The following is a 14,931-nucleotide window of genomic DNA, read 5'->3' as shown; positions in this document are numbered from 1 at the left end:
AAAGTTTCTCTGCAGTGAAAAGAAGCAAAATGGAATAATTCTCTGAAGTACAAAATAATTCCAGAATTAAAGCTCCCTTCCTTTCTCAAAAATACATTACAGACTGTTAGAGAGCTCCTTCAAGACAAAGATGACAATCTACAGACTAATATTCCCATACATGGGTATTCATTTTCATCTCACTTATGAAATGCAGATTTTGATATAGTACAGGTAAGGCTCTTCTGTGACTACAGAATTCTTGGCACTGAACTTTTGCTGCCATTAAGTAAGCTTAGTCCCATACCATGCTCCCTAAGGTTTCACGCTACGTCATATGTGCTTAATGCTTTTCCTCATTTCATTCTGAACTCGAGATATGTTACTGAAATAAATTTTTATCTGTCCTGATCTTAGAGCAGGATAATGATCAATCTATAAATTATTTTATGCTTGATATATTGGGAACCGTTCAGCTGAATATACTGCGACTAGGAAAGCACTTCACAGTGCTTCGCTCACCTGTAACTGCAGTTGAAAAACACATTTCATTTTATAGGTAACACAGGTTTGTGGAACTTACATTAGCCAGAAAACATACAGTAATCCTCTCTCCTAAAGATATTCAGTATTTCTCCTTTCTAGTGTAGCACAGTCAAATGACAGTGAAGATTTGGTAGAATTTTAAGGTTTCAGTCACTTTTACTGTTTTATCTTTCTCTGTACTGTTACAATATAATGATGTAAAATCCTGAATTGTATTATATAAAGAAGGTACATAAGCTATTAAACTGGATGTACAGTGTTTGACTAGATACTCTTTAAACTCTGGAGTCGGCTACATCGCTGCATCTCCACGCCACAGAAGGAGAGGAAGGGTATTCTGCCAGCCCTAACCAAGCAGCAGTCTGCATGAGGGTCATGGAGAGCCTTCAGGAAAGCCTCCTATTCCACTATGTGTAGAATGTCTCCTAAAAAACTACTTTTCTTAGTACCGTACAAAACTGTTAAAAAGCAAAGCAATTTCAGTGGTAACAGTCAGTGGTAACTCCATTTCAGTCTGCGTACCACGACAGCTACAGAACAAAATGCCACTTCACGCATGCCTTCAATTTGGTGCAAAACCGGCTGAAATACTATTGCAACTAATTTCCTCTGAGCTTTGCCAACCAGCTGCGCAACTGGATCCCTCACTGGATGGGATGAGATCAAAATCTGTATCCGTTTGATGACACGGTCTCATTCATCTCTCTACGTATCATTTCTTCATAGCCACCACCCAGCTGAGCGCTGCGTTACACAGAGGCTGACTGCAGACAGGACATCAGCACAGTCCCTGCCCTGAGCAAACAGGGGCTGGGGGTACAGCAGAGACACAGCATCAGTGCTTGCCCACTACACATGTGAGCCCCACATGCCTCTGGGTGGATTTTGGGGGCTCATTTTAAAGAATGAATAGAGAGTCTGCAAGATCACTTGCAAAGCTCTATGCATATTCATGCCCTAAGTCAAAAAATTCCTAACCCCCACAAAAATACTTCTTGCATCCCAGATTCGTAAGTGGAAAATGAAGTATTGTGGCTGAGAAGTGGTTTTCTCTAGGGGTGAGCTGAGGGAAGAGGAATTCAAACCCTATTATAGGCACATCAAACCACCAGGGAAACATTTCAAACACCTTACTAGTGAGACCCTGTGTTACGCTCTTGTAACATTCTTTTATGTGAAGGCATCCAGAATGCAATACAAATTCAGTTCCTTTTTGCATAGTAAAGGGGAAATCCATACTGAGAGCTTCAGACATCAAGCTGATTTTAGATATAAACTACTCTAATATACAATAGGAAATGTAGCTGTCCTTTATGTTTTCAGCAAAACCATTTAGGATCAAATTCAAACATGACTCAATTTGGAATGTAGAAAAGTTTCACTGAGGAATGAGAACAGTCATTGTCTTCTCAAGCAGATCTGTAACGCTGATGGTACAAAAGACTGGCTCCATAGGGTCTCTACACGTTGGGCAGTATGGTGAGGCATCCTGCCATGACTATATTCAAATTCCCTTTTCAGAAGTGTCATTCCACATTTAAACCCATCCATATTACCCTAGAAATGTCTTTATAACCCTGCTTATTTTTGTATGCCTGAATTTTAGGATCCTACCCATAGCACAGTGAGCAAAGCAATAAAATACTACTTTTGCTTGCCCCACAGTTCATCTACTACAAAGCATTTAAATGGACTAGTTTCAGGATGTTTCAACATCTCAAAACTGAAATAAAGCAAAAAGCTCTATTTAAAGTATCTGAAACCTCCAGACAGCTCAGAAGCTTCACAGCTCAGCTGGGGGGTACAGTTAATTAAATACCAACCTTTTGAAGCCTGAATAAATTTGATTTATAAGCAGGAATATACCAGTTAGGGCTGAAACAGCCACTTAATCTCCAACCTGCTTTGTTTTGCTGTGAAAACATGTCACTGATCTAATGGGCTTCTCACACCTCCACACCCACATAGATGCTGCTGGACAAGAACAATGCTATTCTCCGCTCCAGGCCATGACTACAGCACCACCAGCCAGAACTGATAACGCTGATTCAAGGCTTCTCCCACATCTGGTCTCCTTAAAGACAGATTCAAGTATTGTTCCATTTAATGGGAGACAAACACTTTTATAGATTCCCACAGCACAGTCATTCAAAACTGACAAAGTTCAAATCCAACAGTCATATTGAGAAAACTTCTTCACAAAGTCACAGTTCTGGACTTAGAACTTCACTATTTTAAAGCCATTGTTCTGCTGCTGCTGCCTCAGAATTGTTACTTTCCGAAAGCCAAACCACATAATCTTCATAGAAACGTTTAACAAAACCAACTTCCAGTTGGTAAAAGTGCTCATTTTTATGTTCATCATTAAATATGTGTCCATCATTAAATAAAGCAGGTTGATATAATTTACATCAACATGATGGAAAAGCATCTCTCATTTGAAGGGATGTTTTGATATTGGATTTTCCTCTGCAAATTTGACAGTATCATAGAATCACAGAATAGTTAGGATTGGAAAGGACCTTAAGATCATCTAGTTCCAACCCCCCTGCCATGGGCAGGGACACCTCACACTAAACCATATCACCCAAGGCCTTGTCCAACCTGGCCTTGAACACCACTAGGGATGGAGCATTCACAACCTCCCTGGGCAACCCATTCCAGTGCCTCACCACCCTCACAGGAAAGAATTTCCTCCTTAGATCCAATCTAAACTTCCCCTGTTTCAGTTTGAACCCATCATGCCTTGTCCTGTCACTACAGTCCCTAATGAAGAGTCCTTCCCCAGCATCCCTATAGGCCCCCTTCAGATACTGGAAGGCTGCTATGAGGTCTCCAAGCAGCCTTCTCTTCTCCAGGCTGAACAGCCCCAACTTCCTCAGTATATTCGGGGATAGTCTGCCAGTACTTCCTCAAAGCTTCACAATATCCAGCACTCAGTAAGTCTCTGCTATCCACCAAGAGGTATAAACCAGCCATTTTCAAAATCTGATCCATGCTGCCAAATTCCCAGTGCCTACATTTAAAGCACTTGGGAACTGTGAGCGATGATTCACATTCCCCTAATCTCCAAGGACACAAGTCAACTTCTTGGACCTCTTTTTACAAACGCATTTCCCAGCACAAGCGTCTTCATTTTGAAACTTCACATTTCCTAGAGAGCAGTTTTATTTCTAGTTAGAATTACTTAACCTCTGCTATGTGTACCCAACACCTGAGAAAGTCTGATTTTCAGAGCTTTACCATTAGCTTTCTGAATTTGCAAAGCAGCCTTGGAGATAATTACAGCCTCAAAACTGTTACTTTAAGTACCACTTCAACAACTTGTGACTGAGCTGCCATAATAGTGTAGCACACCATGCAGTCAGCATGCTGAACATGTTAAATGGCTGTTCACCCAATCATCCTCTTGTTCTGTCACTTCCTCCTTGAAGCCAGGCTAAGCAATGGTCCCCAAAACAGCTACTGTCACATCCTCTAAGTATTTTACTGGGATTCTCAACTCTAAAACTCTACTTAACAACTAAGCTTCTGCAAGTATCTAACTTAAGCTTGTGTTGTCCAGTACTGCTAATACCTGCAGATTCCCAATGGTATTCTTTAGAGTTTTCTAATACTTGGTCAACCAAAAGAGTGTCTTCCATAAGACTGCATTTCCACAAGACAAAACTACTGCATAAGTCTGTAAGAAAACTCTCATTTGTCAGTCATATGTTGAAACGGAAGAATCGCCCTACATTTTGCAAATCTCTCATGTATCATTCTCTATATTCTTTGCTAGAGGAGAAAAAAAAACCCTTTTCTTCAGTAGAAGAGGCTGTCCCACATGTAAAAGTACTCCAAACTGCTAAGCCAACTGACCATAGAAACGCAACCTTAATTCTGTTCATTATTGTCTTCAATCTATTAAGACACAAATCAAAACCACTAAGAAAAGCAAAAACTCTCTTCAGAATAGTAAGAAAAGAATTGTTTCAGAACTCCTAGACTGAATGCTGTGAAATGTGGAATCCAGGCGATGGAGGAAAAGACACTAATGCAAAAAAACCCTGAAAACCAAAACCCCAAAACAATGTAACTCCCCCAAAAGCAGAAGTCACACAAGCACATGACATTGAAAGAAACACGGAACACCTGCAATACAGAATGCTCTCTGGTTTGGATATTTAGCTACAGCTGTAAATATGAAACAAAACTCTGGTCCATGCACAAACATTTCCTAGGGTTTAAAAGCTCTGAGGCATTAGGCTGCTGTTAGGGAAAACACAGAAGTAACACACAGCATTTGTCCCCAAGAAAGCATTTCCAGTTCTTAGGAAAGAAATGCAGATGAATTCTTTACCTGCAAAACGCAGAGGTGCATCTTTGTCCAGGGCTATCAAAGGTGGGTCCAGGAGCACTGTGTTGTCATTTTCTGTAACTATACCATGATAGGTTGTTTCAATCCATGGCTTATGCTTGTTAACTGAAAGGAAAACAAAGTACAAAGTCAAAACGTCTGAAAACTTCTTTAGAAGATGTTTTACAATGCTGATTTCAGTATTTTCCTCTTTCATTTTTCTAAATCTGAATTTGTATCTTACTAAATTAAAAACTTTGAGACAAAATCCTGGCCAAGTATGTTCAGAAGAGTTCAGTGTCCTGCAGGCTTCCCAAAAGTAACTCAGAGATTCTAAATTAGTCCCTTAACTATGCTGGGATTTAAGTTGTCCCTGAAATGCAACTCAAAAACCTTCTAACAGTGATGGGGAGCCACAGCCATCAGTGCCAAGTGCGACACCAGGAAAACCTATACTCGGCACCAGATGAAAAATGACTGGCCAACATGAAACACAAGGACTTGTTTACTGCTCTCCAGCAAGGAAAACCTGGGATGCAGCTGGTGGACTGTTCTTCAGGGAGTTAAACTAAACGGTGACAAAAGGACACTTAAGCAAATGATTAAAAATCATAGAACTCTCACAGGAAACCATAATATTCCCCAATACGCTTTCATCTGCGATTTTTTACTTGTTACTAGCAACAAACTGCTAGACAGGATATAATATCTTCATACATAATAATGCAGCAAGAGAGAACTCACAACAAACTATTTTAATGCAAATAGTGCTTAATTACCACCGTGTGGTTTTACTCAGTATGGCAACACTATCTTTATTGCCTCAATAGCCTCACATGGGCATGCTTTCAATATCCAGCATACCAAACAGCCAGCTCAATGTCAACCACATGGTTCTATTTACCCAGAGAAGTACAGGGCTGCAGCACCCTCCAAGGAACGTGGTGCTTTAAAAGGAACTCTGTCATGCTCAGAGGGTCTAACGCAGCGTTCCTCCCTCGGAAGGAAGGCACCGATAACTGTTAACATTTGAGTTGCTAATGGAAACAACATCTCTCAATTCAAATCTGGTCTAAACACAAGTGTTTCACTAATACAGCTACAGTTGTTAGGAGCATAAGGAGGATACAGTTGTGTACTTTTTTGTCAGTGCATCTGGGGTGGTTACACCTCAATCAAACAGCTCAGACCCCCTTCACCCATTCATCTTCTTTGCAAGGACCTAGTATAAAATCCTAAAAAAGATCTCTGCCAAACCCCTCTCCATCTCCATTCTAATGCTTCTCAAGGCAGATGACAAATTAATTGGTTTTAAGCATTGAGAAACCTTCTCCTGATTTAGCAGCCCACAGTAAATCCCACTACTGAAGGGTAAGGAAGTAGTATAAAAGCTTGAAGCACTGCAACCACATATGAACAGAATTATGAGTATGTTAAGCATCTGCAGAGTCTAGTGAACCTTCAAACAACAGGCTCAGTTAAAAGCAAAGTCATGTCCTTTTATTGTGCTGCAGACAATAAAATCATAAAGCTTAAACCCCTTTGTGTTTAGGAAGGCTAAAACATCACCAGATTTTAAAACATAAAGCTTAAATCCCTTTGTGTTTATGAAGGCTAAACATCACCGGATTTGAGAACACCAAACTTACTGCTGAATATCCAGGAAAGGCCCGTTATCCATATTGGGATCTCCTGACTCCAGCGTAACTACACACTGTAAGAAATTCTCCAGCTAGCATTTGAAATATGAGGCACAGCTTATGAGCGATACATTACCACTGCCCCTGAACCTACCACGAAAGTGAACCAGTTGGCTTAAATATTGCTAAACGTTGGATTGAAAACCATCCTTTCACATTTTTTACCCCTTTAATTGTCCCCGAACTCCTGAAATCTAGAGGAAGTCGTTCAAATAAACTGTTCACACTGTTAATTTCAAACCAAAAGTCCGCCCATTCCAAGCTTGACACTAACAAAGTGCCCTGAGCTGTTAATCTCTTGCCATTTAACTGGGATAAACTACACTGGTTTCCTTGAAACACAATATTCACACTATTTGTAAGCGCCTCAACTGGAATCTGTTGTAAATCCCAACTAGCATTTAATCTAGTCAAGTGGGGGAAGCTACCCTGGCTCAACACAGCCAACTGAGTTCTACTTAGCTTTCAGTGGCCAAAAAATACTTTAAAGCCAGCTGAGCATCCCTCTTTTTCCAGGTTGCCACCTGAATTGTAACAGCTCATGCTAGAGCCTTTACTGCTGCCAAGCAATGGCTGAACACATCTGCAAGGTGAGCACAAGCCACTTAAGCAGGGTTATCTAAAGGTAACTGCTGCTAAACTATATAGGAAGAAAGGAAACTGGTACCTGATGTGATGTGCGCCTTGAACACAGCTTTTTAAAGTACTCTTTACTTTAGGTAAATGCGTTCAGTTTCCCATGAATGAACAGACCAGCTTTTACTCACAATGACTGGAACTGCAGAAAAAGGAAAGTACCTCAAGGAAAGGATGCTTCACCAAAGTAATGCAAGAATACACATCAGATCAACCAGCAGCAACTTTCCCTTGCTGCTTAAAACAGTGAATGAATGTAAATGAATATATAGGCAGAGCAGGGGGGTTTAGGGATAGTATGGAAATGTTAATCAAAAGCTATGATCTTAAATCAGAATTAATCCTGTTCTATTATTTGAATGTGAACATATTAAAGTTAAATGTACTTATCAGAGTCCTTTCCAAGGACTTCCTTTATCTTCTTACAAGTGGTCAGAACACTAATTTGACTTAAATGGGACCTGGCACCTACATAAGTGAAGATTTGGACACACCTCAACCAGAAAGGGCTGTAACGGAATACACTTCTTCTGGGTAACTACTTTAATGTACAGCATTGTTTAGCCATGCTATCTTTAGAAACAGATGAAGATGATGTAACAAGTACTAGAGTTTGAAAGCTAGGCGTTCAACCCAGTGACAAGACACTCATTTGTAAAATCCACCTTTGAGACTTCACAAAAAACCCAGAGATTGCATACCAAGATTATATTCTCTGTCAATCCAAATGAACTGCGCTCAATAAACTAAGTGGAGCAGTTCTTTACTCCTGTCCTGAAGGTCTGACAATAATTGTTCACTGTACATCCTTTTGATTGTGTTTCTCTTGATGTAAAAGAGGCAAGCGTGCCTTTCAGAGAGACAATAAACTCTAAAGTATGTCCTACCCTGACCATTCATAGTTTAGTTCTGTTCTGATGAAATCCCATACAATATCATTAAAGCAACAAGTCTGTATAATACAGAACCGCAGAAAAATATAGCTCAACCAAGGTGTAAAGTTCTACACAACAAAATAATGCCTCCTCCTCCACCCTGAAAGTACAGTTTAATAAGAAAGGGTGTAGCACAGCCTGATTATAATGTGTGTTCTGTTCCTGCCCTAGGCTCAGCCAATCTGCAATGCAGAACTGTGCCTCTTGTGAGAAAAGGGTGAGGATTAACTTTGTATATAACCAACTTGAACTATCTCAGTGGTTCTGAAAAGATCTATTGTATTTGTTTATTAAATGGGCTCTTCTCGTACCTCAAATTTTACCAAAACCCATTGTCTTGCAACCAGGTACAAACCAAGGGCTAAAACTGAACACAAGTTTTGCTCAAAGGCAGAGTTTCTTGATAGCATGGCACTTTTCTCCAGTATGGGCTTCCAAGACAAACTGTAATTTCCATTACTGGGACACGAAAGTGGTAGGCAGTAATAGATTATACAGAGATGAATCTGCACGAGGAAAGGGATTAGGTAAGGGCACAGGCATCCACAGCATTAACCTCTACAGTTCCTAGTTGAAGGAAAATCAGGTGGTTGAAATTCATCCCACAATTTCAGATCTCTGTCTTGGATTCTTTGACACAGGTAAGGAGCACTTGCAATGTCTGCTCTGGAAGTTCAACTGTCATACACCAGGAGCACAAGGTAATGCTTATAAATTGTCAGGGTCAGCCGGCACAGTTAACAGTAGTTCTCCATCCACCATATTCAAACTAATGGCTGTAGAAATTTAACGGGTTTTATTAAATTATAGTTTGCCTAAGGAACACTCTCTGGTTTATCACCACTTACAGAGCTTCACGTTGTACACTGAACCAGTGGCCTAAATCTGAGTTTATTTCTACAGAGATACATGGAAGCTTTGCAATGAGCCTGAAACTAAGCTACATGCAAACCACACACAAACTAGTCACAGCTTTTAGCACCCACCACTGCAGCAGAAGAAATGCTCAGAGCACCAAATATCACACATAGAGGACCTACTGACCAAATTTCTACTGGGATAAAAGTCTGGCAGGGAAAACAGCAAACCAGAAATATTCCAGCACAGAACAGCCTAAGCAGGATTAGGCCATCAAAGCCCTATTTTTTTTTTTTAAGGGAAATTTAACATGTTTTAAGCTAAACCAGAACACTGAAATAGAAAACTGAACATTTAATAAATTCCCTTTTAAATGTGGCTAACTGTAGTGCAAGAATGGAAATCACTTTCTAACTGCTCTCATATTTATAAACTTCACTCCTTGAAAGGGAATCTTATTTACGAATACAGCAACCATCATCTCAGTCTAGCTGGCACTTCTGCCTCTATTTGTTGATCCCATTTAAAAACAAGGAAACCAACTGGGAGCTGCAGCAGCAACTTGTTTTCAGCCTGAATACAAAGCAAGTGAGATGAGACCTAACACTATAAACAAAAGACAGACAGACAGTTCTTCAAAGGCGCTCGGGTTTCTAATAATCCTTTCTAAAGGCTCCTAAGGAGGTTTAGTCCCTGCTGAAGCCACCGTGAGTCAATCAGTACGAACCAAATGAAAGAGAGGGCAAAATAAGATTTAAGACCAAGGCTTCTGGCTTCCTGAATGCGCCTATGTTTTGAGGTATGGCTATTCCCCTTAACATCACAAAATTTGAGAGACATTCTCTGAATGCTGCTACAGACAATGAGATATGGCTCAGGAAAATGGTAAAGCGCTTTTGTTCAGAGAACATCAGTGACTACACAAGCTTTTTCTCCTCTGAAGAACAGTTTCATAGCCACGGAGCTATCAGATACACAGATTTTCACAGCAGAAAATGCTGCTTTACCGAATTCTAATTCAATCTGTTTGAGATGAGGTGTTGACATTATGCCGTCCTATGGCTTGGTCTGGGTTTAACTCCAAGCCATGAGAAACAGAAAGCCACGAGCCCAGCTTCTGTCCTGCTCCTAAAAAAAAAACCCCAATTGTCTTTGCAATTTGAAACTGGTGATTTGAAATATGCAGAAACGTTATCTATCTGCAAGTCTAGAAATGCTTCTGTTGATACATTTCCCTGATAACTTGGCACAGGCAGCTCAACCTGCAGTCTAATAACATGAGAGAAGTCAACTGGCACACGAGTATTCCAAACACACAAAGTAAACCATGCTTGCCCTCCATTTCCTCAGCAGTGTATTATTTTATATAATATGTACAGGAAAAGAGATTAAAATAGTTTCCCTAAACAGATGGCTGTATATTATGCTTTTCCATGCATTATGCTTTTCCATGCATTATGCATCATAGAAAGGTCTAGCACTGGTTAATTCTGTCTTTTCTCAGTGCTCTCTTACTTTTATAAATCCTTAAAGGGAAAAAACCCACCAGAAATAGCCAAATTATCTTTTAGATAGTCTTAAATTGCCTTGCCTCTAGAAAGGAGATGGAAACTAACCACCAGCCCCATATAATGAAGGTTGCTCCTGTGTCAAAGAAACATCTGCAGTAAGACCGTGGTAGTGAGAAAGTGGTTTGTGGTTTAGATTTAATACATTCACAGCACCAGATAACTTCCTGAAATAATCACAGATCAGCAAAGCTTCATCAAGATAGCATTATTCTGATCAATACCCTTCCCTAAATGACCATAATTTGGAAGGGACTCAAGGCAACAGAGGTATATCCCTCTACCTGGTCACTAACCACAGAAGCAGCAGCCATTAACTGCACTGTCTTCTCGTCAGAAAAGTCATTCCCTTCCACTCCCCATTCAGCTCTGTCGATAAACATCCAATTGCTTCACTCTGACAAGCTCTATGTGAATGCACCACTAGCTACTGCTCTTCCTCTGCAACGTTAGTCCAGCAAGCTTAGAAATATTGAGGTCAACTTGACCAATCGCACGATAAATCCAGTGAAATTGAGAGCTGTACATCAGCTGAACAGGAATTCACCTCTTTAGAACCTGAGCCCAACCAGCCTGAAAGTCACAGGTGAAAAATATCTCAGGTGAACCTGAAAGAAGAACGGCACTGAAAACACAGCCCAAACCTGGAAGTTTACCATAAACGCCTCCAAACAATTGTTTCTCCTAACAACAGGGAAATGAGTTACCTGAGCAGCTTTCCAGGTGCTCTCCAGAGCTTACTTGTTAAATGCACCCTCATGTAACACTATTAACAGGCGTAGCTGGAGTAGCCAAAGCGCCTTGAGGACCAATGCACATACTGAGCCAAAGCAGATCTGTAACTCAGTTATGTGTGATGAAGTTTAACAGATCAGGACCTGCAGTCCAACAGCTCTGCAGGTTAGATCGGAGACAAGCACAGCCTTTCACAAACTGCACAAGAGCCGAGAGAGCTGCCTAAATTTGCCATTTGTTTCCAAGTACGCATTAGCTACTTTGAAAACGGGTTTTGGTCTTGGATTTATTCATGACTTAGAATGATGGAAAAGCCATCCTGCTGTATTGGTGGGTTGAGCACTAAATGTCACGGTTGCAAGTATGCTAGTGAATAGATTGAACTTAAAGAGATCTCACACAGGTAAATCACAGCTCCTACCTAAACAGCAGGCTGCTGACTTACAGCAGCAGCTTCTTGGCCCTATGTAGGGAAACTGCAGCAAGATGTGCCCTTAATGACTTGTTTCTGCTCAAGAGCATCCCTTCAACGTATTTGCAAGCCATTTTACAGCCGCACTTCCAATCTACGTTCAAATTAAACACAGGATCTCAAATCCCACCGTACAATCAAGTAAATCTTGCAGAAACGGCACTCTCAGTTCGAGGGGTAACCTTCAGGTAAGGAAACGTTTGCAAGCCTCTCATGGAAATCTGCTCAGGAGGAGACCTGCAATGCGTATACTTTTACTCCACAAGATCAATCAATAGCCACCAGGCCAACGTTTAGCACCGCCGTACCGCTCCGTGCTCCCTCCTCTCGCTCACCGCAGCCGGGTGCTCTGCACCTCAGCCCCAAGGCTCGGCTCCCCGAGGGGGTTTGATTCCCCCTTCCCACCCCGCCGGCCACCGCTGCTCTCCCCCAAGCCCAAGTCCGTCACGGCTCTGCTGTGGCGCCTTTCCAAGCGCTGCCTCCCGGATTGCAGCGCCCGGGCCGCTCCGTACCGGGCAGCGGCGGCTCCCGGTGCCCTTCCCCAGCGGAGCCCCCCCCCCCCCCTCAACAAGTGCGGACCCCGCCTGAGGGAGCCGTTATGTAACAGGCGGCCGGCACCCAGCGCCGCCGCGCATCCCGCCGCAGCCGGGCCGGGCCCCGCGGCCGAGGCCTGACCTTCGCGGTCGGAAGGGGCTTCGGGAGAGGGGGGGGCAGAGGTGAGCACCGCCCGCATCCCACCTGCCCTCCCCGCGGCGCTGCAGGTGCAACAGCCGCGGGTCCCCAGCGAGCCCCGGGGAGGTGCGGCCAGCGCCCTCCTTCCCGACCGCACCGCCGCGATGTCCTCCTCCGCGCTCCCCCCCAGCCTCAAAGGGCGAACAGAGCCAAGGGCACCGGCCCCCCGCCCGCCGGGTCCACCTGCGGCACAGCCCCACAGGGCGCCCGGGGAGCGGAGGCGCAAGGCGGCGAGGGTGAACCCGACCTGCCACCCCCCCCCCCATTCCCCCCTGCCGGTACCGAGCATCCTCCCACATCCGCGCCCCGGCTCTGTTTACCTCGAGCGGCCGCCGCTCCCCCGCAGAGCAGCCCGGCGAGCAGCAGGCAGGCGGCAGGGGCCGGCAGCAGCGAGCGCGGCATGCCCGGGCGGCGCGGCGGCATGGCAGCGCGGAGCGGTGCAGGGCAGCGCGCACCCCCGGCTGCCGGGGCGGCTGTGGCGCCCCCGCTGGTCCGCGCTCCGCTCTGCGCCGGGCGGAGGGCACGGCTCGGCCCCGACGAGGAGGAGGAGGAAGAGGAGGGAGGAGAAGCGCTGCCCCGCTCCGCTCACCGGTCCTCCCCTCCCTCCCTCCCCCGCCAGCGGCACCTAAAATGGCGGCGGCGGCGGCGAGCGCGGCCGGTCCCCCCGCGCCCGTTCCCAGGCGGGGGAGGGAGCGAACCAACGCGCGCGGGGGATGCGGGAGAGCCCATGTGCGCGGCGGGGAGGGGCGGCGGAGAGCGCCGCCTACTGGCGGCCGTGGTCCGGCCCCGCCGCCTTCGCCTCCGGCCGGCGGTTTTGGGGTGGTTTCATGGGTTTCTGGGTTTATTTGCAGCAGCTGAACCTCCCGCTGCAGCTGCGGGCACTTGGGAAGCAGGGCTGAGGTGCTGCCCGCTGGAACCGGACCCAGCTGGTTAATGAGAGGTTGATTGAACCCCCGACGTTTCAGAAAGTTCAGATCTCACAGAGCTATTTCAGTGCTTTCACCTCAACATTCACAGATCTCTCCGGCAAAAGGCTGGTTTTTAACCCCATCCAACACTGATGCCAAGTCCACCATAGTGGGACGCGCAGCCCCGGGTCATCTGCTGGGCTCTGACCCCCTCCAGGACAGGTCAAACTGCCAACACCTGCGTGCAGCACGCTATGAAACACATCCCCGCTTTCTTGCAGTGTTTTCAAAGCTCTAAAACGGTAATGTTCTGCAGATGTGTCTGCTTCGAAGATGCACGCACCTTAGAGCGCCTTCATGGCCCTCCCAGCTGGTGCCTGTAGACCCAAAGGGTTTCCTTGCTGCAGAGGAAATCCTGGGATGCAGCATTAACCCTGCCCAAAAGGAGGAATAGCAGTGCTCACAGTTCAGGCAAATACTCTGCAGTGAGAAACCTTTTTTAGTGTAGTTTTACTGACTTTTATCAAGGCAAAAGTCTATTAGTTCTGCTTGGAAAAATCTCACAAGTCCGACCTAAATCAATAAGTTTCATATGAATAATTAAGTTGCGCAGAACCTATCCTATAACAAAAACTTAACTTGCTCTTTGGTCAAAAACTTCCATTAGAAAATGCTTCGATAGAAGATGATCAGAGTTTTGACAACTAAAATGCAACCAACTTGTTTTATAATTAGATATGACTACTCATGCTTTGTACCTATTAGCCATTCCCCTCCCACAGGGAAACAAAAATAAAGTCCAGAATGTTCAAGATCCCGGAGCTGTGTTATTTCTTTATTTTAAAACACTATGCAATTTAAATGCTGAGATGGATCTGTTCTGGTAAAGCCTCCTCCTCCCTCCTGACCAAGGCAAGCCCAGTGCTGTTACCTGACTTTGCCTGCTCACTACCTGTTTGCCCCTACCCAAGGCAAGAAACCAGTCCATTCACTGCTCTTGATGAGGCACTGAGGTCTCAGTTGGCAGAAACTGGTCTATGGCATTTGGATATCCAAAGGCAAGCTGTTCTGCCCACCCATCCTCAAGCCCAACCAGCTTTACTTGCTGTTTCTTAAGCACATTTGTTAATACGAGTGTTTGCAGAGCAAATAAAAGAAGGAATTTGAAGAGAACCAACGCAATGAACAACACCGCAGTTGTTATCCTGTGCTGTGGGTAACCCTAACCAAGTTACTCCACATTTACTCCTCTGACTGTGCTGTAGGCCACCTCTATCAAAAGCTAAGACGTATTTCTTTTTTTAAACAAAGCCTCAGCCTAAACCCCCTTGATTTTTCAGGCTGTCTAACATATGCTGGATGGCAGATCATGTCAGAAGAAGCCTGTAGCCCATCTGTTGCCAGCTAGCTGAGTCTTTACATTCTGCCAACTTAGCTTCAGCTGACAGTATGCTACATTAGGTATTTTTCTTTTGTATGGAGAGTAGTAGGGCTGTCCAGCTCATGATGACTCTCAAACTAAC

General features: G+C 44.3%; 1 protein-coding gene across 4 annotated transcripts in view; it reads right to left on the bottom strand.

Moving 5' to 3' along the window:
- The window catches only part of CLSTN1 (calsyntenin 1), a 36,271-nt gene extending 23,152 nt beyond the window's left edge, over window positions 1–13,119 (bottom strand). For 3 of the 4 annotated variants that reach the window (XM_057431882.1, XM_057431899.1, XM_057431905.1), the window contains exons 1-2: window positions 12,821–13,119; window positions 4,868–4,990 (exon numbers count right to left, since the gene is read on the bottom strand). In XM_057431882.1, coding sequence (XP_057287865.1) covers window positions 4,868–4,990; window positions 12,821–12,923 — 226 coding nt within the window. In that variant the 5' untranslated portion in view covers window positions 12,924–13,119. The remainder of the gene's footprint in view (window positions 1–4,867; window positions 4,991–12,820) is intronic. The other variant, XM_057431891.1, reaches the window with a different exon arrangement.
- Between the last annotated feature and the right edge of the window lie 1,812 nt (window positions 13,120–14,931).

Source organism: Pezoporus wallicus, unplaced genomic scaffold (genome assembly GCF_028554395.1).
Source record: "Pezoporus wallicus isolate ANWC-B61680 ecotype Strahan unplaced genomic scaffold, APGP_CSIRO_Pwel_v1 contig_8006, whole genome shotgun sequence".
NCBI lineage: Eukaryota > Metazoa > Chordata > Aves > Psittaciformes > Psittacidae > Pezoporus > Pezoporus wallicus.
The sequence above is the reverse complement of the archived record's forward strand: the minus strand, read 5'-3'. Positions and strand labels throughout refer to the sequence as shown.